At 36.9% G+C, this 20,316-nt stretch overlaps 1 protein-coding gene across 4 annotated transcripts in view; it reads left to right on the forward strand.

The window, feature by feature from the left end:
* LOC127840856 (DNA polymerase delta catalytic subunit-like) overlaps nt 1–20,316 on the forward strand; it is a 64,493-nt gene that overhangs the window by 17,630 nt on the left and 26,547 nt on the right. For all 4 annotated transcript variants that reach the window (XM_052369292.1, XM_052369291.1, XM_052369301.1 and 1 more), the window contains 11 exons: nt 1,961–2,160; nt 2,511–2,686; nt 4,260–4,353; nt 6,711–6,879; nt 7,309–7,553; nt 7,943–8,109; nt 9,555–9,758; nt 10,424–10,576; nt 11,736–11,927; nt 14,370–14,933; nt 17,340–17,477. In XM_052369292.1, coding sequence (XP_052225252.1) covers nt 1,961–2,160; nt 2,511–2,686; nt 4,260–4,353; nt 6,711–6,879; nt 7,309–7,553; nt 7,943–8,109; nt 9,555–9,758; nt 10,424–10,576; nt 11,736–11,927; nt 14,370–14,933; nt 17,340–17,477 — 2,302 coding nt within the window. The remainder of the gene's footprint in view (nt 1–1,960; nt 2,161–2,510; nt 2,687–4,259; nt 4,354–6,710; nt 6,880–7,308; nt 7,554–7,942; nt 8,110–9,554; nt 9,759–10,423; nt 10,577–11,735; nt 11,928–14,369; nt 14,934–17,339; nt 17,478–20,316) is intronic.

The raw sequence follows: 20,316 nt of genomic DNA on the forward strand, positions 1-20,316 counted from the left end.
AAATCATTTGGCACATTTGTTCACCATCATTGGAAGGTGTGTCGCGCGAAATAATTACGTCGATATCTCCAAGGTCAAGGTCACACTTTGAGTTCAAAGGTCAAAAATGGCCATAAATGAGCTTGTCCTGGCCATTACTATGTCATTCATTGTGAGATTTTAAAATCATTTGGCACATTTGTTCACCATCATGGGACGGTGTGTCGCACGAAAGAATCATGTCAATATCTCCAATGTCAAGGTCGCCACGACTAAAAATAGATTTTCTTTTTAAACAAACTTACAAAGGGGGTTAATTTTGTTTGTTCATTTTAAAAGTTCAGTTTGAGTTTTCTCCCTTTATCAGATTTTTTTTTCACAATGAAAACCTGGTTTTGTGACAATTTTGTCCCTTGTATAAATACTTTTGCAATATTGAAGTTAGCAACTTGATATTTGGCATGCATGTGCATCTCATGGAGCTGCACATTTTGAGTGGTGAAAGGTCAAGGTCATCCTTCAAGGTCAGAGGTCAAATATATGTGGCCCAAATCGCTTATTTTATAAATACTTTTGCAATATTGAAGATAGCAACTTGATATTTGGCATGCATGTGTATCTCATAGAGCTGCACATTTTGAGTGGTGAAAGGTCAAGGTCATCCTTCACAAGGTCAAGGTCATCCTTCAAGGTCAAACATCATATAGGGGGACATTGTGTTTCACAAACACATCTTGTTTTCATTTCAAATTTACTGTGAATCATTTTTTTCTTTTTCTCAGTTTTGTTGATAAATTGAGTTTCTGAGAACACTTTACTCACAGGCTAAAAAGGGACTTCTTATTCAGCCTTAACTGGACTTGTGATTTGGTTAGAAGAGACTACTTTGAAAGTGTGGCTAACCTGAGAGGACACTTCAGTGTTCTGCCGTGAATCTTTACTGTTGGAGACAGGGACCCTTTAGAGTTAAAAAAGTGGGGACAAAAAGGAAAAATCTGGGGACACAGAAACATATTTGTAGCAGAATTAAATTTTCAGAAACTAATTACCTTTTACTTGCACTCTTAAACTTGCTTGATTTCTTCTTGCAGCCAGTCCGCAGGATGTAACATTCTAATTCAAACTTTTAACATTTTTAAAACTTTTTAAAACTGTCAATTGTCAACATATTTAACAAACTTTGAACAGATTTATGGTCATTGGACTCAGCATGGCGTGTCAAAGTATGTGTTCTATAATTAGAATTACCAATAGTAAAGATAGTAAAGACGTTTTTTTTTTGTGCTTTATGCACAAACTGCATGTCATTTTGTTGTTTTCAAACAGTGACCAAGACAATTTTGGAAGCCAATTTGCTTGGAATGTACGTTTAGGGGCAGACTTTTTTGTCATTGCTAAACGATGTTGGGACTTTGGAAGACTCTGTTTGGGTGTTATTATTATTGTCATATTTTTAAATTTTACTTGCTGTAGGAAAAAAACTAAGATGGATTTTATTTTCTTCGGCCGGTCACTTTCCGCCATTTTTATAGGTGTGGACATTTTCTTGATATCTGATTGGTTGTTATAATCTCAACTTACCAATGAAATAAAGTGTTATTAATGTAAATTAACCATTGGCTGCAAAATGACGTCCCATCCAATGAAATAATTCGTTCTAGTTACACATTCACTCTATTACTTTACCGACTTACAAATTGAATTGATTAGTTTTTATTCCTAATTTCTGTGGCCCGCGGACCCATATACGGAAATCGGGTGGGGACAAATCTTTTTTTTGCGCCAATGACGCAAGGGAGCATCCACGGCAGAACACTGCACTTTATGCACCTGCATTACACCAAGTTTTCCAGAATGAGGCACAATTATACCCCGAGGCCAGTTCTCCAAAGCCAGAAAACAACTCTTGTTATGTGTAGCAATTAAAGTAAGATCACTTTGCCAGTATTGTTAATCTCCCAGTTAATGTTTCTGATCTCAGAGTGGAGGATGAAGATGAAATGGATTTTGAGGCGGAGCTAGCAATGATGGATGACATCGACATGGGTGGGGTAGAGGTGGTGGGGGCAGGGCCAGACGATGTAATGACCAGCGCCAAGTGGGCCCGTCCGCCGGTGGGTCCCATAGACCCTGCCAAGGACACCATCACATTCCAGCAAATAGATCTGGACCATTACATAGGTGACTGATTATAACCAAGTAAAAATGTAAAGTTCTCAACTTCAGAAGTAATCTTATTCAAATATAACATTTATTTAGCAAAATTCAAATTGTTATTTTTTCTGTGAGTTTTAATTTTGCAATTATACGAATTAACCTGATTTTGGTACTAGTGGAATATATTTGCATAAACTACATGGTTGAGATGTGTCCTATTATATTTGTAATCAGTTTTGTTCATGCATATATTTCATGCGATAAATTGCAACATTGAAGTTTTTAAATATTGTTAATATTCACTATCTGAGGTGTAATATAGAACCATTCACAAAACTGTGATAAAAATATAAATAACAGTTGTTTACATTAAGGTCGCCACATCCCTGGCATGCCTGGTGCCTACAAGAAGGGTCCAGTGCCTGTAATCCGGATGTTTGGGGTCACTATGGAGGGTCACAGTGTGGCTGCACATATCTATGGATTTCTGCCTTACTTCTTTGTGCCGGCCTATCCCAACTTCAGCAGTGAGCATGCTCAGTCATTTCTGGTAAGTATAGATCATGGCCTAGTATCATGACCGTACTTGAGTCAATACATTTGTATTCTGAATAAGCTTTGAGTTTTTATGCCCACAGTGAATGATCGGGGGTATATTGTTTTTGGCCTGTCTGTCATTGTATGTGTGTGTCTGTGTGTCTGTCCCAAAACTTAAACCTTGGTCGTAACTTTTGCAATTTTGAAGATACATGTAGCAATTTGATATTTGGCATGCAACTTGATATTTGGCATGCAACTTGATATTTGGCATACATGTGTAACTTGAGTCAATACATATGTTTTCTGAATAAGCTTTGAGTTTTTATGCCCACAGTGAATGATCGGGGGTATATTGTTTTTGGCCTGTCATTCTATGTGTGTGTCTGTCCCAAAACTTAAACTTTGGTAATAATTTTTGCAATTTTGAAGATAGCAACTTGATATTTGGCATGCAACTTGATATTTGGCATGCACGTGTATCTCATGGAGCTGCACATTTTGAGTGGTGAAAGGCCAAGGTCATCCTTCAAGGTCAAAGGTCAAATATAAGGCTTCAAAGCGGCTCAGTAGGGGGAATTGTGTTTCTAACAAACACATCTCCAGTTTCTCATCTTTTGTGATGAGTATGACTATCATGCACATATCGGTATTCACAAAAGCTTTAAGTTTTGAGTTCGGCTCAACCCTGGGTTTGAGGAGGAATATTTTTTATGCTTATAGAGCTAAGATTTGAGCTTGTTCGTGAATGACATGTTCAATATTCAGTAGAGGGAAGTGAAGGGAACAAGAGAGAAATTTATTGTCTCTTTATTTTGAGACAGATTGCTCTTTCTTAATTTATCATGTAAAAATTTTGTCCTTGGTCTGTTTTGCAAACTATAGTAGGTATCAACTTTAAAACTGCATAGATCTCAATGAGGGGATGGCAGTTCAGAAGAAACACAACTCTTTCTTTCATAATTGCACAGTTATATACCTTGTTTATGTTCACCCTGATATTTTGTCCATGGCATAGAGGATATTTGTTGGATTCGGTGGAATATCGATTTTATTTCACGAGTGATCATAGAAAACAATATTTTCACGAGTGGCGAAGCCACGAGTGAAAATATATATTTTCTATGATCACGGGTGAAATAAAATCGATATTTCATCGAATCCAACAAATTTTCTTTTTATTTTATGCTTTTTTACCGTTTATTTACATTGTAAATGAGTTTAACTGGATGATTTCGCTGGATTAATGACGTCATTTCGTCGAAAAAATGACGTCATTTCACAGTAAAACAGTGAAAAATATCGATATTTTTCATTGTTATTTTTCACTGTTTAAAACAATGGAATACCAATTTTATTTCACTGATATTTCTCTATAAACCACCGGAAAGCATAAAATAAATATCTTTATTCAAATATTTGGTATGAACTTCAGAGTAAAGATGCTTGAATTGTTTGGAAATCAGTGTTTTGACATTTAACTTTAAATGTCTTCTGACTAAGTGGGGTACTTCAGATACGAAAGTGACAGTTCTAGTTTTATCCAGGTTGTTTATTCTGACACAACACTATATTTTTGTTCTCAGAATGCCCTGAACTCGGCCATGATGAGTGACATGCGGTCCAACAGGGAGGGCATTGAGCAGGCTGTTCTTGCTGTTGACCTTGTCAATAAAGAAAGTAGGAAAATACTAAAAAAAAATATATCTGTGGGTTTTGCAGCAACTTCTTGCCATGTTTATTATTTTTTGTCCAGGGTCAAGCTATGTCTATGCAGTAGAAACTTGACTATATTGTATATTGTAAATAGTTTTGTTGCGCTCCGTCTGGTTTATGATGGAGGGAGAAAAGGGTCTTCGAAATGTGTAGCTAGGTGACATAGAAGTTATGATAGGGTTAAAGATATGACATTTTTAAATCCTCTCAGGGAGAAGGTACTGGTTTGTCATTCGATCAATGTGTTGGCTTAAATTGACATAGTTTATGTAGCAAACTGCTTGCTCATTTCTCTACTGGAGACTTATACTATGTATTCACCATGAAGTGTAAAGGTGCAATACACACTTGTTATCACCAATCATCCACACAATTCTGAGGTATTAGCCCTTGAACATGATTTACAAAGTGGTTATGTTTATTTGTAACTACTTACAGGCTCTCAAAATGTATTTTTGTATAACCAAAATTATGTAGACAGGGCTCAGCCTTGGTTCAAACTTGAGGGAGAAGTGACTTCTCCCTGAGCTGAAATTAGGGAGAAGTGAGGCCACTAGAAGGAGAAGTGGTTTCTGTTCGGCGTTTAATAAAATCTTCACTTGTTTTATACCCCTCAGTACACCAAGCCTGTCATCATCAATGACAAACAAATAATATTTTTAAATACAATAAATCCTTACATATGAAGTCACATAAATCAATTCATACAAATAAAACTTGTGATTTCCATGTGCATCATACAAATAAACAGTACTTTAATAATGCAATGACAATCCAAACCCTAGTTTCTGGTACATGTAATGTACATGATAATAAGTCAGTGATTTTTTCACCCAATTGGGAACGGGTCCGGTACCCATGGCAATGGTAATTGTTCGCGTCGTGAAATCACCAAATTTAATGCATGGGACATATAGTATATTTATTACTGTTTATTCGAATTGTATACATGTCTGAAATATGTACACTTGAGAATGCCTTACCTGTTTAACTTTAATAATCCAAATTTTCCTTGTTATCTGGTTTAACAAACCTTATCAAACGTTTGTTAAATCCAGTTAATGCTTTCTCCATTATTGAATCACAATTACTTGTAATTTGAATTGCCAGCTTTGAATTGAACGCAGGTTGAATGTTACAATACATCCGCCATTTGCAATGTCGAAGGTCATGCCGTAGCAATTTAATTCTACTTGGATAATTTATATCTAATCGAGGAAATGTATTTTCTCAATGTCTATTGTGTAGTTTTAGGACTTGTTAGTATAAAACAAACTGTGATACCAGTTTATATAAGATGGGTGTTACTCGTAATTATCGGTGGATTAACAAACTGACAAAACTCGCTGGACTTTAACAGTAGTGGACCTACGTAATTAATAGACCTTTGATCAATTTAGTTTTTCTTTAATAATTTTTCCGACTTTCTTTAACTGTGCCGTCTGCCAAAAACCTGCAATTATCGGATGGTCAATCAATTGTCACTTAATCATTAGACAACTTACAGCATGCCCAAAGAGGTTGCGGGATATACAATATAGTTACGTATATGATCATGGATAGATAAAATTATGGAAATTAGCACTATGCACGGGTGAGTTGTTAGTTTTCTTTTATATGGTTATGAATTAATGTCTGACAAAATAAATTGCACATCGACTGGATAATTAGTGTTTAAGAGTTTTGAAACACGAAGCAAGTAAACAGTAGAACATACTAGAATAAATCGTATTCATATTTACTGTTGGGAATGTGTTGCGCATGTAAACTTTTTTGTGCGTAAATACATGTCTATAACGACGTCATTTCATCGCTCAGGTAAACTACTGCATTTGTATAAAAAATGCGCGCGTTCTCATTGGTTACTATCGATGTTAATGTACCTCTTAACTCCGCCTGCAAGGCGTGAACTAATTGCACTTGCAGAACAGAGAACTATCAAAACTGTCGGCGAAATGACACTCCCTTTGATCTTTTGATCTAAACCGTTATTGTTTGGAGTGAATGCCCATGTATGCTAGTTGCCTGGATAAGCTTTCACAGCAGTCAATCTTTTGCTATGATAATAAACTGATAACATAACAAGCGTCATCGGTGACTTTATGACATGTGAAAATAGAGAATATTTTGATGGAAAAGTTGAGAAAAAAACGTCGATGTTGTAAAATAAGAAGGCAAAGTCAACTTCTCCTTCATGTAATTTAAGGTCGACATAATTATCGCCCATGTCCCCCTCACGGCTCAGACCTGGTAGAAAGAAAGTTCATCATTTATGAGCTAGATTTATAAAATAGTAACCAATGGAGACTTGTATTTTGCAGGCATATATGGTTACCACGGCAACAAAAAGGTGCCCTTCATCAAGATCACTGTTGCCCTGCCCCGTTTAATTGCTGCAGCCAAGCGCCTACTAGAGCAGGGCTTCAATTGCCCAGGATATGGCCAGTATGCATTACAAGGATATGAGACAAACATAGACTTTGAGATAAGGTATGTTGTTGTGTGAATTATGGGACACTTTGTTAAATATTCCATTGTTTTATGTTTCAGAATTATCAATATTTTTTTTCCCAAATATGTTTCTTAGTGATGCAATTGCACTGTCATTTTATTCCACAGGTCACTTTTATTCTTTATTATTAGCATTAAATATGCACAATATATACGTTCCCAAATCAGTCATAACATTTTTCATAGCAAAATTTTAAATCATCACATGACGTAGGGATGAAAGTAAAAAGCTGTTTCACCCAAAATGCTGGAACTGACTGGGATGAAATTCAGAGAAAATGCATTTCGAAGTTTCAACTGTGATATATGTATTAGGGGAATGAAATCCTAGTCCTTCTAAGTGCACTGGCCTGCACATTCCCAACTCATTAAAAAAATCACAGAGTTTTATTCTTGAACTTCTTGAAGATTCATGGTGGACAGTAACGTTGTGGGCTGCAACTGGATAGAACTTCCCGCTGGCAAGTACCACCTCCGTGAAAAGGAGAATTCCTCGGTGGGAGATGCCAGTCGCCAGCCCCTAAAGTCCCGTTGTCAGATTGAGGTGGACATCTCATGGGAGAGCTTGGTGTCACATTCCCCAGAGGGGGAGTGGTCCAAAGTAGCTCCTTTTAGAATTCTCAGTTTTGACATTGAGTGTGCGGGAAGGAAAGGTATAAAAGACTGTTTTGTAAACCTGTTATTTTCCTGTCTTTAAGATTTTTGCCCTTTAGTAATGTTTTATACCAGTCGTGATATTTTAATCAATAAAAACTAATAATTGTAAAAAAAATACGGTATTTTAGAACTTTTCTTTTTTCGTCATTCGTGGTTGACGGTCCCTTAAACACTTTAAAAATAAAAAATGTGCAATTTCTTTAAATTTAGCTATTTGCATTTTATACAAAAGTTAAAACTATCAGCGCATCTTTGAAATCTTCAAATTATTGAAGTGACATAAAAGGATTGGGAGTGGCATAAACAGATTGGTAAAACATCTGCAGATTTCATTATAAGAGTATTACCAAACATTCAATGAAACATGTGCCTATCTTGCCCCCAGGTGTGTTTCCTGAGCCAGACAAAGACCCTGTAATACAGATCGCCAACATGGTTGTGAGGCAGGGGGAGCACTCTCCATTCATTCGTAACGTGTTTACACTCAACACCTGCGCCCCCGTCATCGGCTCACATGTCATGTCCTTTATGACTGAGAAGGAGCTGCTTTCTGTAAGCTTGTGAAACAAAATTTCACTATTTATTCATAGGCGCTGTTTTCTAGAAGCCGTTGGGAAAATTTAGGAGAAATTTGTAAAAGTTTTGGCTATTTTGTGTTGAGATCTTTTAAATTAATTTTAATTTCAACCTTTTTATAAAAGCTGTATATCAATGTTTTATAACAACTTCTTGAGGAATTCGAAAGTCTTAGTTTCCTGGATAGATCCTAATTGCTAGGTAGAAATTATATCCACTATACCACCACTATACCATTGCAGAGTGAAATCACAAATCATAGATCTTTTTTTACATTAAAATGCTTAAAACAAATGAATATTGCTCAAATGATAAGTAAGTATCTTTATGGTAGCAGAAAGCATTGAATTTAGTATCAAAAAGCAAACTAAAGGCTTTTCTTAAGAATGACTTAAGTTAGGATTTCTCTTTAGAGGAGCTTTATAAAAACTGGCCCAGTTGTTGATAGGATATTGTTATTGCATTTACAGTGGTTGACTAAAGCCTTTTAAACTTGCACAGTTACAATCATGTGACTTTTTTGCATTTCTCGTTGTTCAATGTAGTTTAATTGTCAATTTGCCACTTTAAGTAATACATACCAACTGTATAAGGGAGGTAGAGGTAATCAACTGTCCTATAACTTTTTTATTAGGAGCGTTAAGATGGATACTTTTTCATGCAAATAAACTTCAGTTTTACATAACGGAAGTTATCCATGCATGGAGACAGGTTGTTGCCTAAAGTGTTATATGTTTGTTTTGCAAACTACTTCCATATTTCGAAGGCAATTAAATTGAAACTTCAAATAAGTCATCATCTTGAAGTGAAGATGTGCAAGACCCATTGAGTCGTGTTCTGAGAAAACTGGGCATAATGCATGTGCATAATCAGGGACGACACTTTCGGCTTGTATGACATTTTTCATTTAAATGAAGTCTCTTCTTAGCAAAAATCCAATTTAGGCGAAAAGTGTCGTCCCTGATTAGCCTGTGCTAATCTGGGATGACACTCTACGCACATGCATTATGCCCAGTTTTCTCAGAACACGACTCCATTTTTCATGCCTACATATTAATGATTACTGAGTGATGTGCCCTGGAACATAGCCGACAAAGCAGTGTGAATGTATGTAAAAGTCATGTCTGTGTCAAAGGTCTTGATAAATCTAATATATGAGCATGTAGAAGTAGTGTTACTTATTTAATGCTAATATACTAGGTTATTTACAATGAGGAATCAATGTTGATTGAATTATATCATCCAGTAAATTTGCACACACCATCATCACAATGTTAATCATTCTTAATGAATTGCAGTGCTTTACAGTATTAATTCATCAAACAATATGAAACAGTGAATAACTTGTTAAAATTCTTATTTGTACAAATCAATGAAAAGCACAGACAAACATATATAATGTTTGCCATATTCAAATTCAGAAATGGGCGATGTTTGTGCGGGAGGTAGATGCAGACATAATCACTGGGTACAACATCCAGAACTTTGACCTCCCATACCTGATCAACCGCGCACACCACCTGAAGGTGGAGAACTTCACGTTCCTGGGCCGCATCAAGGACGTCAAGTCAGTCATCAAGGAGTCCACCATACAGAGCAAGCAGATGGGCAAGCGCGAGAATAAGGTATTCACAGAGGTCACATTGACATCTTAACTCCCAAATCCTGTCCATTATGCATAGAGTTCTGAAATATGCTTGGCGCAATTTCATGTAAGAATAGGCCTCCATTAAAAATGAAACCTTCAATCATTAGATTCATAACAAAAAAATCCTTTAAAACTAGTTCACTTTTTTGTTAACATTTATTTTACTTGTGCTGTTTGTTAGTTTGTATTGTCTTCATGTGTCCTAATATACCTAATATTTCTATGAAAAAAAGGCAGCATTCAGGCCATTTTATCAGATGGCTGAAGCACGATAACTTACTTTGTTCATCCATGTTAAAAAATTGAAATACGGCATACCTAAGATATGTTTGTTATTACTGACACTTCCAGCAAATATGTGTCGCGTTCTGATAAAACTGGACATAATGCTTATGCGTAAATTGTCATCCCAGATTAGCCTGTGCAGTACGGACAGGCTAATCAGGGACAACAATTTCCGCTTTTATGGAATTTTTGGTTTAAATGATGTCTCTTCTTAGCAAAAATCAAGTTTAGGCGGAAAGTATTGTCCCAGACTGCACAGGCTAATCTGGGACGACACTTTACGCACATGCATTATGGCAAGTTTTCTCAGAACACGACAAACATATATACCTCTGTGTTTCCCTTTCCCCTGTAAAGGTGATCAACATAGAGGGCCGAGTTCAGCTGGATCTGCTACAGATCCTGTTCAGAGACTACAAGCTGCGCTCGTACTCCCTCAACGCCGTCTCATACCACTTCTTGCAGGAACAGAAAGAGGACGTGCACCATTCCATCATCAGCGACCTACAGGTCGAGGCTGATTACTGTGTTGAGAGCTCTCATTTGGCTCTTGAAATACTGAGCATAATGCATGTGCGTTAAGTGTCATCCCAGTGTAGCCTGTGCTGTCCCTTGGGTAACCAGGGAAGAGAATTTCCACTTAAATGGGATTTTCACAAAGAGGAGACTCCCTTTAAACCAAAAATACTGTTAAAGCTTAAAGTGTCACCCGTGATGAGCCTGTGCTGACTGCACAGGCCAATCTAGGGCAACTTTTTACGCACATGCATTTAGCCCAGTTTTCACGGAACGAAGCTCACATTGATAATTAGAATCATTAATCTGGTAATCAGAAATGTGTTTGCAAATCCTGGTTTAGAGATTGGGGTATGGCAGGCGGTTTTGTCAGGGGGTTTCCTGTCCAGACATAAAGTTTGCATTGACCAATCTTGATGAAAATGCCAATATAGCACTTCAGCTTAAATGATAATTTAGCTTGGATTTCCATTTTTGGCTACTCAGATATAGGTCACTGTTTCTAAACTTTTAAAAATGGCTTTATTTCAAAACATTGTTTGTTAGGGGATCTTTACTGACATTTGATTCGTTTGAGGCTTATGTATCACTTAGCTTTAGATTGCATTTGGTGCCTGGCTGATTAAGTCAAGGTACTGTTACCTGAAATAAAAGAATAGTGCCTGCTTACTTATTATGTACCACTTCGAAGAAGAGGGGGTATATTGTTTTGCACATGTCGGTCTGTCCACCGACTGGTTTCCGGATGATAACTCAAGAACGCTTACGCCTAGGATCATGAAACTTCATTGGTACATTGATCATGACTCGCAGATGACCCCTATTGATTTTCAGGTCAAAGGTCAAGGTGACTAGAACCAGTAAAATGGTTTCCGGATGATAACTCAAGAACGCTAACGCCTAGGATCATGAAACTTCATGCATGTTTTACAAACAGCCCTTGTTCGATTTAAAATGGTGGAAGTATACTGAAATGTGTGTATGCAGCTTACATGCAGACATAGCATTAGATCTCACAATTGTTAGTAATGGCATTCTTATTTCAAGCATGTTAATACTTGTAGTGTATTTATGATCTGCAGGAGAGACAAAAAGGAAGAACAACATAATATGATATTCATAAATTATTCTACCATTTTCTTCCCTAAATTAGAATGGTAATGAGCAGACCCGTCGCCGTTTGGCCGTGTACTGCCTGAAAGACGCCATTCTGCCTCTGCGTCTGCTGGACAAGCTGATGTGTGTGATCAACTACATGGAAATGGCCAGGGTCACCGGTGTTCCCTTGACCTACTTACTGTCCAGGGGTCAGCAGATCAAGGTCATCTCACAGCTACTCAGAAAGGTGTGTGTATTGGGATCGGTGTGCCAGAAATTATGACACATTAAAGGGACATTAACTTCCTAATTTTATCAGAGCTGAGAGTGTGGAAATGTCAGGTTGTTTCAAACCAAAGAACTGCTTGTAAGGCAAAACATTCGAGATTTAGAAGTCTTCCACCTTTACTCTTTCAATACTACAGTTAAACCGGTCACTTGAGAATAACGGTAAATTGCAGACAACTGTCAGTCTGGATATCCCCTGACGAAAATAACTCTATATTACTTTTGAGAATAATGTTAATTGTCCATAACAGCCAACAGTCAGTATATTTCACTCCAAAAGTCATGTTTGAACTGAAAACAACGATCATGCGTCAGTCGTTTCGACTCGGGAAAAGTATAAACACAAAGCATCATTTGTGCGTCTATTTTGCGGGTAATGAATCTGATAGTGGTAACTGCCTTTGATTTCATGATAAAAGCTGCCCACTGCGAGTAAACAAATAATAGGGTGTTGAGATGGTTTGTTTTCCGGGAATAACTATGGGGGTATCTTCAAAATATGATATGTCATAGTATGTTATTCCTTTAAAGAAAATCACTAATTACTCATTAAATGACCGCTTATTATCCCCACGCTTTTTGAAAAAAAGGTGGGGATATTGTGGTGATCTCCGCCGTCCGTCCGTCCGTCTGTCCGTCCGTCCTGGCCACTATCTCCTCCTACACTAAAAGCACTAGAACCTTGAAATTTACACACATGGTAGCTATGAGCATATGTGCGACGGTGCACTATTTGGAATTTTGATCTGACCCCTGGGTCAAAAGTTATAGGGGTTGGGGTGGGGCCGCGTCAGAAATTATCACTCATTTTTTTAGGTTATTTTACATTTACTTCTTTATTTCTACACCGATTCACTTCAAATTGATACTGGACCTCACCTATGACAATACGGTCAATCTCAACCATGCATGGCCCCATTCCCAACCCTGGGGCGCCCCGCCCACATAGGCCACACCCACCAAAAATTTCCATTTACTATAATTTTTTCATTTCTACACGGATTCACTTCAAATTGATACTGAACTTTTGTTATGACATTAGGGTCAATCTCAACTATGCATGGCCCCAATCCCAACCCTGGGGCGCCCGCCCACATAGGCCACACCCACCAAAAAAATCCATTTACTATAAAAAAAAAATTAGGTTATTTTACATTAACTTCTTCATTTCTACACTGATTCACTTCAAATTGATACTGAACCTCTCTTATGACAAAACGGTCAAACTCAACTATGCATGGCCCCGTTGCCAACCCTGGGGCGCCACGCCCACATAGACCACACCCGCCCAAAATTGCCTTTTACTATAATTTCTTCATTAATACACTGATTCACTTCAAATTGATACTGAACCTCTCTTATGACAATACGGTCAATCTCAACTATGCATGGCCCCATTACCAACCCTGGGGCACCCCGCCCACATAGGCCACACCCTCCCAAAATTGCCTTCTACTATAACTTCTTTATTTTTACACCCATTCACTTCTAATTGATACTGAACTTCTCTTATGACAATACAGTCAATCTCAACTATGCATGGCCCCATGATCAACCCTGGGGCGCCCTTGGGTCAAACATGCGGCGTGGGGATACGCGTCGGCCTCTGCCGCGCCATTTCTAGTTTGTACATTGTACTTGCAGTATTGATAGATTAGATTGTTGCAAGTGAAACTGATTGTGTGTGTTTGAAGTTTTTTGCGTCATGTGTTATCTTGTTTTGATTGATGTGGTTTTTAGTTTTTTGTGCATGATGTGCTATTTCTTTTGATAAAGAATGAATGAATGTTTGTGATTTGTATGAGGTTATTTGAATGAAATGCTGTTTGCTTGATGTTTGCGTACAAATAGATTTGTACACGATTTTGGCGTTTTTTCTTTGAATGAGAACGATACAGTTACACCGTACTTTTGGTTTATGACAGCGAATCCTCTTTTATACTTGTTGACAATTTTTATTTACTGAATGAATGAGATGCATAAGTAAACAATCATACTTTTGTTGATATAGTCATAGCTTTAGTTTAAAAATATAAAATTAAAACAATTTATAAGATATTATTCTGTATTATTCAAAAAAGTTATTTATGGTATTATGCTTAGTAATAGGCAAATATCCTTTGTTTTACACTGAGTGCAAACAACTGGGTTGGGTAACGACGTTGCAATACTGCCATTGACCAACCATCTAAAAAGTGATGATCCAAAAACAGCTGTCACTTGTGGACAATGGCCACTTTGCCATTTCCCTTGACTGACCACTGTTCTCAATTTTGACTGTACTTGTAAAAAAGTTTTTCTGTCAGAAGCCGCCACACATTAAAGGAATCATCACATGTTCATGTTCTTTTGCTAATTTTATCCCTGCTGGTATAGCTGACTTGGTTTCTCTATTTTACAGGCAAAGGAGCAGAACCTGTTGATCCCTGCCCAGAAGATTGACCCTGGGGAGGAGTATGAGGGTGCCACTGTGATTGAGCCCAACAAGGGCTACTACAACATGCCCATCGCTACCCTTGACTTCTCCTCCCTATACCCGTCCATCATGATGGCTCACAACCTTTGCTACACCACCCTGCTCAACCAGAACACTATCGCCAAGGAGGGTCTCACCCAGGACCAGTATATCAAAACACCCTCAGGGAATCTCTTCATAAAGGCCAACATGAGGAAAGGACTTCTGCCCGAGATTCTGGAACATCTGTTATCGGCCAGAAAGAAGGCGAAAGCTGATTTGAAAATGGAGACAGATCCTTTTAAGCAGAAGGTGTTGGATGGCAGGCAGCTTGCTTTGAAGATCAGTGCCAATTCTGTATATGGTTTTACTGGGGCTCAGGTGGGAAAGTTGCCATGTCTGGAAATATCACAGAGTGTAACAGCATTTGGACGTATGATGATTGAGCAGACAAAGAATTACGTGGAGGAGACATACACAATCGAGAATGGATACAAACATAATGCTAAGGTACATCTCGGCGTCCTTGTAATGTGTTCACAATGTTTTCAATATTTTTTATTGGGTAATACAATTTATTGACATTGTTTGTATGTTTTATACTTATTTGGATCAATATTTTTATTGTATGGAAAGGATTCAACCTACTTGCACATAAAGGTCTTTGTGATTATCATCCAAATAGGTTTGCTCTTTTCTGTCCGTTTGTATGTGCGTATGTATGTAAGCATGGTTTTAGAACACCTCTTAAATTCTTGGTAGAACTTGTCCACAATTGAGGACCTTAATGATGTTGCTTAAACTCATTAACTTATAGTAAAGCAACGAATTTTGGCTGGGACAATTTCCACAGAAATGTGTCTTATTGTCTGTTTTTTCATTTGTAAAAAATTGTTTTCAAACCCTCTTTTACTGCTTGGTGGTTTTGCTTTAAGTGTTAAAGTTGAATAATCTTGATGTGTATATGACAGTAACTGAAGAAATTTTGGCTGCGATGAGTTTCGTGTGAAATATTGCCTTTGTCTGTTCAACGAGTGCAGAAGCATTCTTTCAATTCCTCTGAAGTTGTATGTGGATCTTCCTCATTTTTTTTACAGTTGATTGATATGTACAAATGATAGTAATGAAAAGAATTTTAAACATTTCGTGTTTTCAACTCCTACTCACTGCTGACTGAATCTCTCTCAATTGTTCACAGTTGAATGTTAAGAAAGAAAGTTTGGCTCTGAGTTTTAGGTGCATTATGACCCTATGCCTTCTTGTCCGCTGTAGAATATATAGAGATTACCCTTTGTCTTCTTGTCCACTGTAGAATATCTGAAGATGACCCTCTGTCTTCTAGTCCACTGTAGAATATATAGAGATGACCCTCTGTTTCTAGTCCACTGTAGAATATATAGAGATGACACTCTGTCTTTTAGTCCACTGAAGAATATATAGAGATGATCCTTTGTCTTCTTGTCCTCTGTTGAATATATATAGATGACCTTTTGACTTCTTGTCCACTGTAGAATATATAGAGATGACCCTTTGTCTTCTTGTCTGCTGTAGAATATATAGAGATGACCCTTTGTCTTCTTGTCCTCTGTAGAATATATATAGATGACCTTTTGCCTTCTTGTCAACTGTAAAATATATAGAGACGAGCCTTTGTCTTCTTGTCCACTGTAAAATATATAGAGATGACCCTTTTCTTCTTGTCCTCAGAGTCTTTAGAATATATAGAGATGAGTCTTTGTCTTGTCCACTGTAGAATATACAGAGATGACCCTTTGTCTTCTTGTCCTGTAAAGAATAAATAGAGATGAGCCTTTGTTTTCTTGTCCACTGTAGAATATATAGAGATGACCCCTTGTCTTCTTGTCCGGACAGTAGAATATATAGAGATGAGCCATTGTCTTCTTGCCCACTGTAGAATATATAGAGATGACCCTTTGTCTTCTTGTCCACTGTAGAATATATAGAGATGACCCCTTGTCTTCTTGTCCTGACAGTAGAATATATAGAGATGAGCCTTTGTCTTCATGTCCACTGTAGAATATATAGAGATGACCCTTTGTCTTCTTGTCCTGACAGTCGAATATATAGAGATGACCCCTTGTCTTCTTGTCCACTGTAGAATATATAGAGATGAGCCTTTGTCTTCTTGTCCTGACAGTAGAATATATAGAGATGACCCTTTGTCTTCTTGTCCTGACATTAGAATATATAGAGATGAGCCTTTGTCTTCTTGTCCACTGTAGAATATATAGAGATGACCCTTTGTCTTCTTGTCCACTATAGAATATATAGAGATGACCCTTTGTCTTCTTGTCCCCTGTAGAATATATGGAGGAGCCTTGTCTGTCTTTAGACTTGTGTGAAGTTGGGAATCCGTGTCAGTGACACCTTATTATAGTCATATAGTATATTTTGAATTGATATTTCATATACACATATATTGAGGGTGATGTGTATTCTGGTTCCCTGTTTCCAGGTGATTTTGGTGACAAAAACTCAGGGATCATGCCTTTTCCTTGTTATTTTGTAAAAAAAATGCAATTTCAGTTCTGGGAATTTTTGTGTTTTATGTGAGAAGAACCAATTTAACATAACTTAATAATAATTCAAGTTATTAGAAAACAAACAAATAAATAATAGTTATGTACCTGTTTGATGTTATTGAATAATATAATTGAGATACATAAATTAATCATTTGAAAATTATTTGGGTAAAACATCAAAATGGATTATGTTATTTTTAAATAGGGATTTTTTTACAATTTCGCTTTGGGACTGGTTTTTTTATGGACCCATTGACAAAGCTAGAAAAAGCATGGTGATGTGCAAATAGTATGTAGAGACTGGGCAGTTAATCCTGTTTTATTTTAAAATTCTCATTAAAACATGAAGTACATTCTGGTTTTGCTTTCCAAGGTGATCTACGGAGACACAGACTCTGTGATGTGCAAGTTTGGTGTGGAGACTGTACAGGAAGCCATGAAGCTGGGCAGGGAGGCGGCTGACTACATCTCCACCAAGTTTGTGGAGCCAATCAAGCTAGAGTTTGAAAAGGTACCAGCTTGCATGCATTAGCCAACACACAAGTTATGAAAATGACTAAAAGATAATGATTTTATTTTTGTCATAGACTGGTTGCAATCAGGAGCTTCTAAGACCCTATCTGAGGGCTTTGATCAAATGTGTATGGAGCAAGTAAATGTAGGCTAAGACTAGTCATATTTCTTGTGTTTTATTTTTTTAAGTTAAACACAAATTCTTGACATAACTTTTTCTTCATTATTGGATCCAAAATGGTTGAATGCATGTATTTTCTATAATAAATCTGTTTCCAGGTTTTTTTTACCTTATATAACAGACGCCGAATAACGGCGTCTTCCCCCACCAAACTAGGCTGGTTTTTTCTCCTTTCAGAACCAAAAATTCCCCCTGAAAAAAAATAAAAAAATTTGTCTCATGATTATAATATCACAATTCTATTTCAATTTAATCTTGCCAAACGTAATAAATTATGAAAAAAACAATGAATATAGTGCAAACATGTACACATGTATTGTAATAATGAGAGAGTAAGTAAACAAATCCCCCAAAAAGGGGAACGCCGCGAAAATTCCCACGCCCACAATTTTTCCCCAAAGTGGAAAATCCCGCGTAAAATTTCCCCCACATAAGGGCTAAAGGCCCCTTCCCCCACAACCCCCAAAAAAACCTGGTTTCTGATGAAAACTGACACTTATCATGTAGTCCTTGATTGTTATAAATATATTGTGTTAATTGATATCATACACTACATGTTCTGTGCTGCAGAATATTTCCGATCATTTTGTATACAAAGAAATGCATTATGTATTTGCACTTGTAGCAACAAAAAGGTTAATTTTTTCAGAGTGATATTATGGTAAATTGTTCTGCTTAACCCTTTACCTGACAGCCATTTAGCCAATATAAGCCTCTCAAGTTACCACCAAACCTAGCTGTCTGCTTAACAGTGGCTGATAGCCATCTGATCAATATCAGTACCCCATTTTTACAGGCATTATTGGAAAAACACTGTTTTATGACCCTCATTGCTTTTGAACCTGATATTCTCATAAAAGTTGAAATATTATTTTTTTTGTTGTCGGTTATCCGAGACATTGCTTTTTGCAATAGTATACGTCTTTGGTAAACGTTACTTCACTTTAGTAGGTCACATTACACTATATGAGTTTTTCTTTGTTTATTCATCATCGTTAATGTACGTTTTATTCATCATGGTTAATACATATAATACATAGCAGTTAACAGTTTATCACATATGTCAATTAGTGCCAATTAAAGTTAAAAGGGATATAACGGTTTTCAAATGTGTATTTTGGGGACCTTATTACTCAATTGTTACTACTAGGGGACCGATTGCGCTGAGAATTTCAAATAATGTCAAAACAACTTTGATGGCAATTAACGAGCGGGGACCCACAAGTGCGCCGCTTTATCGCTCCTATCGACAATTATCGGCAACACTTTCATGCTTCAGTGCACATTTACCTCAAGTCTTGCTGTCAACACAGATTAGCAGATTATGCTTTGTTAATTACTCTGGTTGTTTTAATAAAAGTTCAATTATTATGATGGTCAGTATTCCCCGAAAATTTGAAATCCAGGAAATTACGTGTCAACGAATTAGTTATTTTTCATTCAACCACAAAATTTCATACCGACAAATTTCTATACATTTACAGTAATTGATTAAAACTTATGTGACCGTGTGATGTCCAGCGTCGGTTTTGCGTGCGTGTGTGTGTGCGTGCATGTGTCCGTCAACAATTTGTTTGTGTAGACTGTAGAGGTCACAGTTTTCATCCAATCTTTATGAAATTTGGACAGAATGTTTATCTTGATGAAATCTGGGTTGTGATTGTATTTGGGTCATCTGGGGTCAAAAACTAGGTCACTAGGTCAAATAATAGAAAAACCTTGTGTAGACAATAGAGGTCACAGTTTTCATCCAATCTTTATGAAATTTGGTCAGAATGTTTATCTTGATGAAATCTGGGTTAGGATTGTATTTCGGTCATCTGGGGTCAAAAACTAGGTCACTAGGTCAAATAATAGAAAAACCTTGTTAAAACCTTGTGTTTAGAGGTCACAGTTTTCATCCAATCTTTATGAAATTTGGTCAGAATGTTTATCTTGATGAAATCTGGGTTGGGATTGTATTTGGGTCATCAGGGGTCAAAAACTAGGTGATTAGGTCAAATAATAGAAAAACCTTGTGTAGACAATAGAGGTCATAGTTTTGTCTATCTTAATAAAATATGGTCAGAAAGTTTATCCTGATAATAACTGATTTTGAATCGTTACAGGGCTCCCGCTGCTGTTTGCCAGATTTGCCAATGGCGAAAATTTAGCAAATTCAGCGAATAAAATAAACGTTTTTTCCCTGACAAATGCCGTCCCAGATAATAAACTCTTTCAGCTGTAGACGGTGCTTCAATACATCGCAGTGTTATTGACCCGAAAAATTGGTATTCAGTCAGCATTAACACCGGTCAGAACCGGTCATCATGACAAAGGAAAATCACTGGTGTGAAAACAAAACAATGGTGTAATTGTACATTTCATCGGCTTAAATAAACAATTACTGATTAAAGATGAAAGATTGCTGCCAATTTCAATCAATTTGAGTAAAAGCCGTAAGCGAATTATCAACTTAGTCACACAATGAACGTAACTAAGTAAAGAAGTTGATAATTGATTTTAATTTCGAGAAGTTCGTAATGTTTGTAATGATTAAAGGCTAAATGTGTTACAATTGTGAATGATGATTTGGGTGTAGTATGTTGAAAAAAGACAACATTTCAAAACACGAAAAAATCAAAAGGTAATAAAAAAGAATGACAATCAATATTAA

Source organism: Dreissena polymorpha, chromosome 1, assembly GCF_020536995.1.
Source record: "Dreissena polymorpha isolate Duluth1 chromosome 1, UMN_Dpol_1.0, whole genome shotgun sequence".
Lineage (NCBI taxonomy): Eukaryota > Metazoa > Mollusca > Bivalvia > Myida > Dreissenidae > Dreissena > Dreissena polymorpha.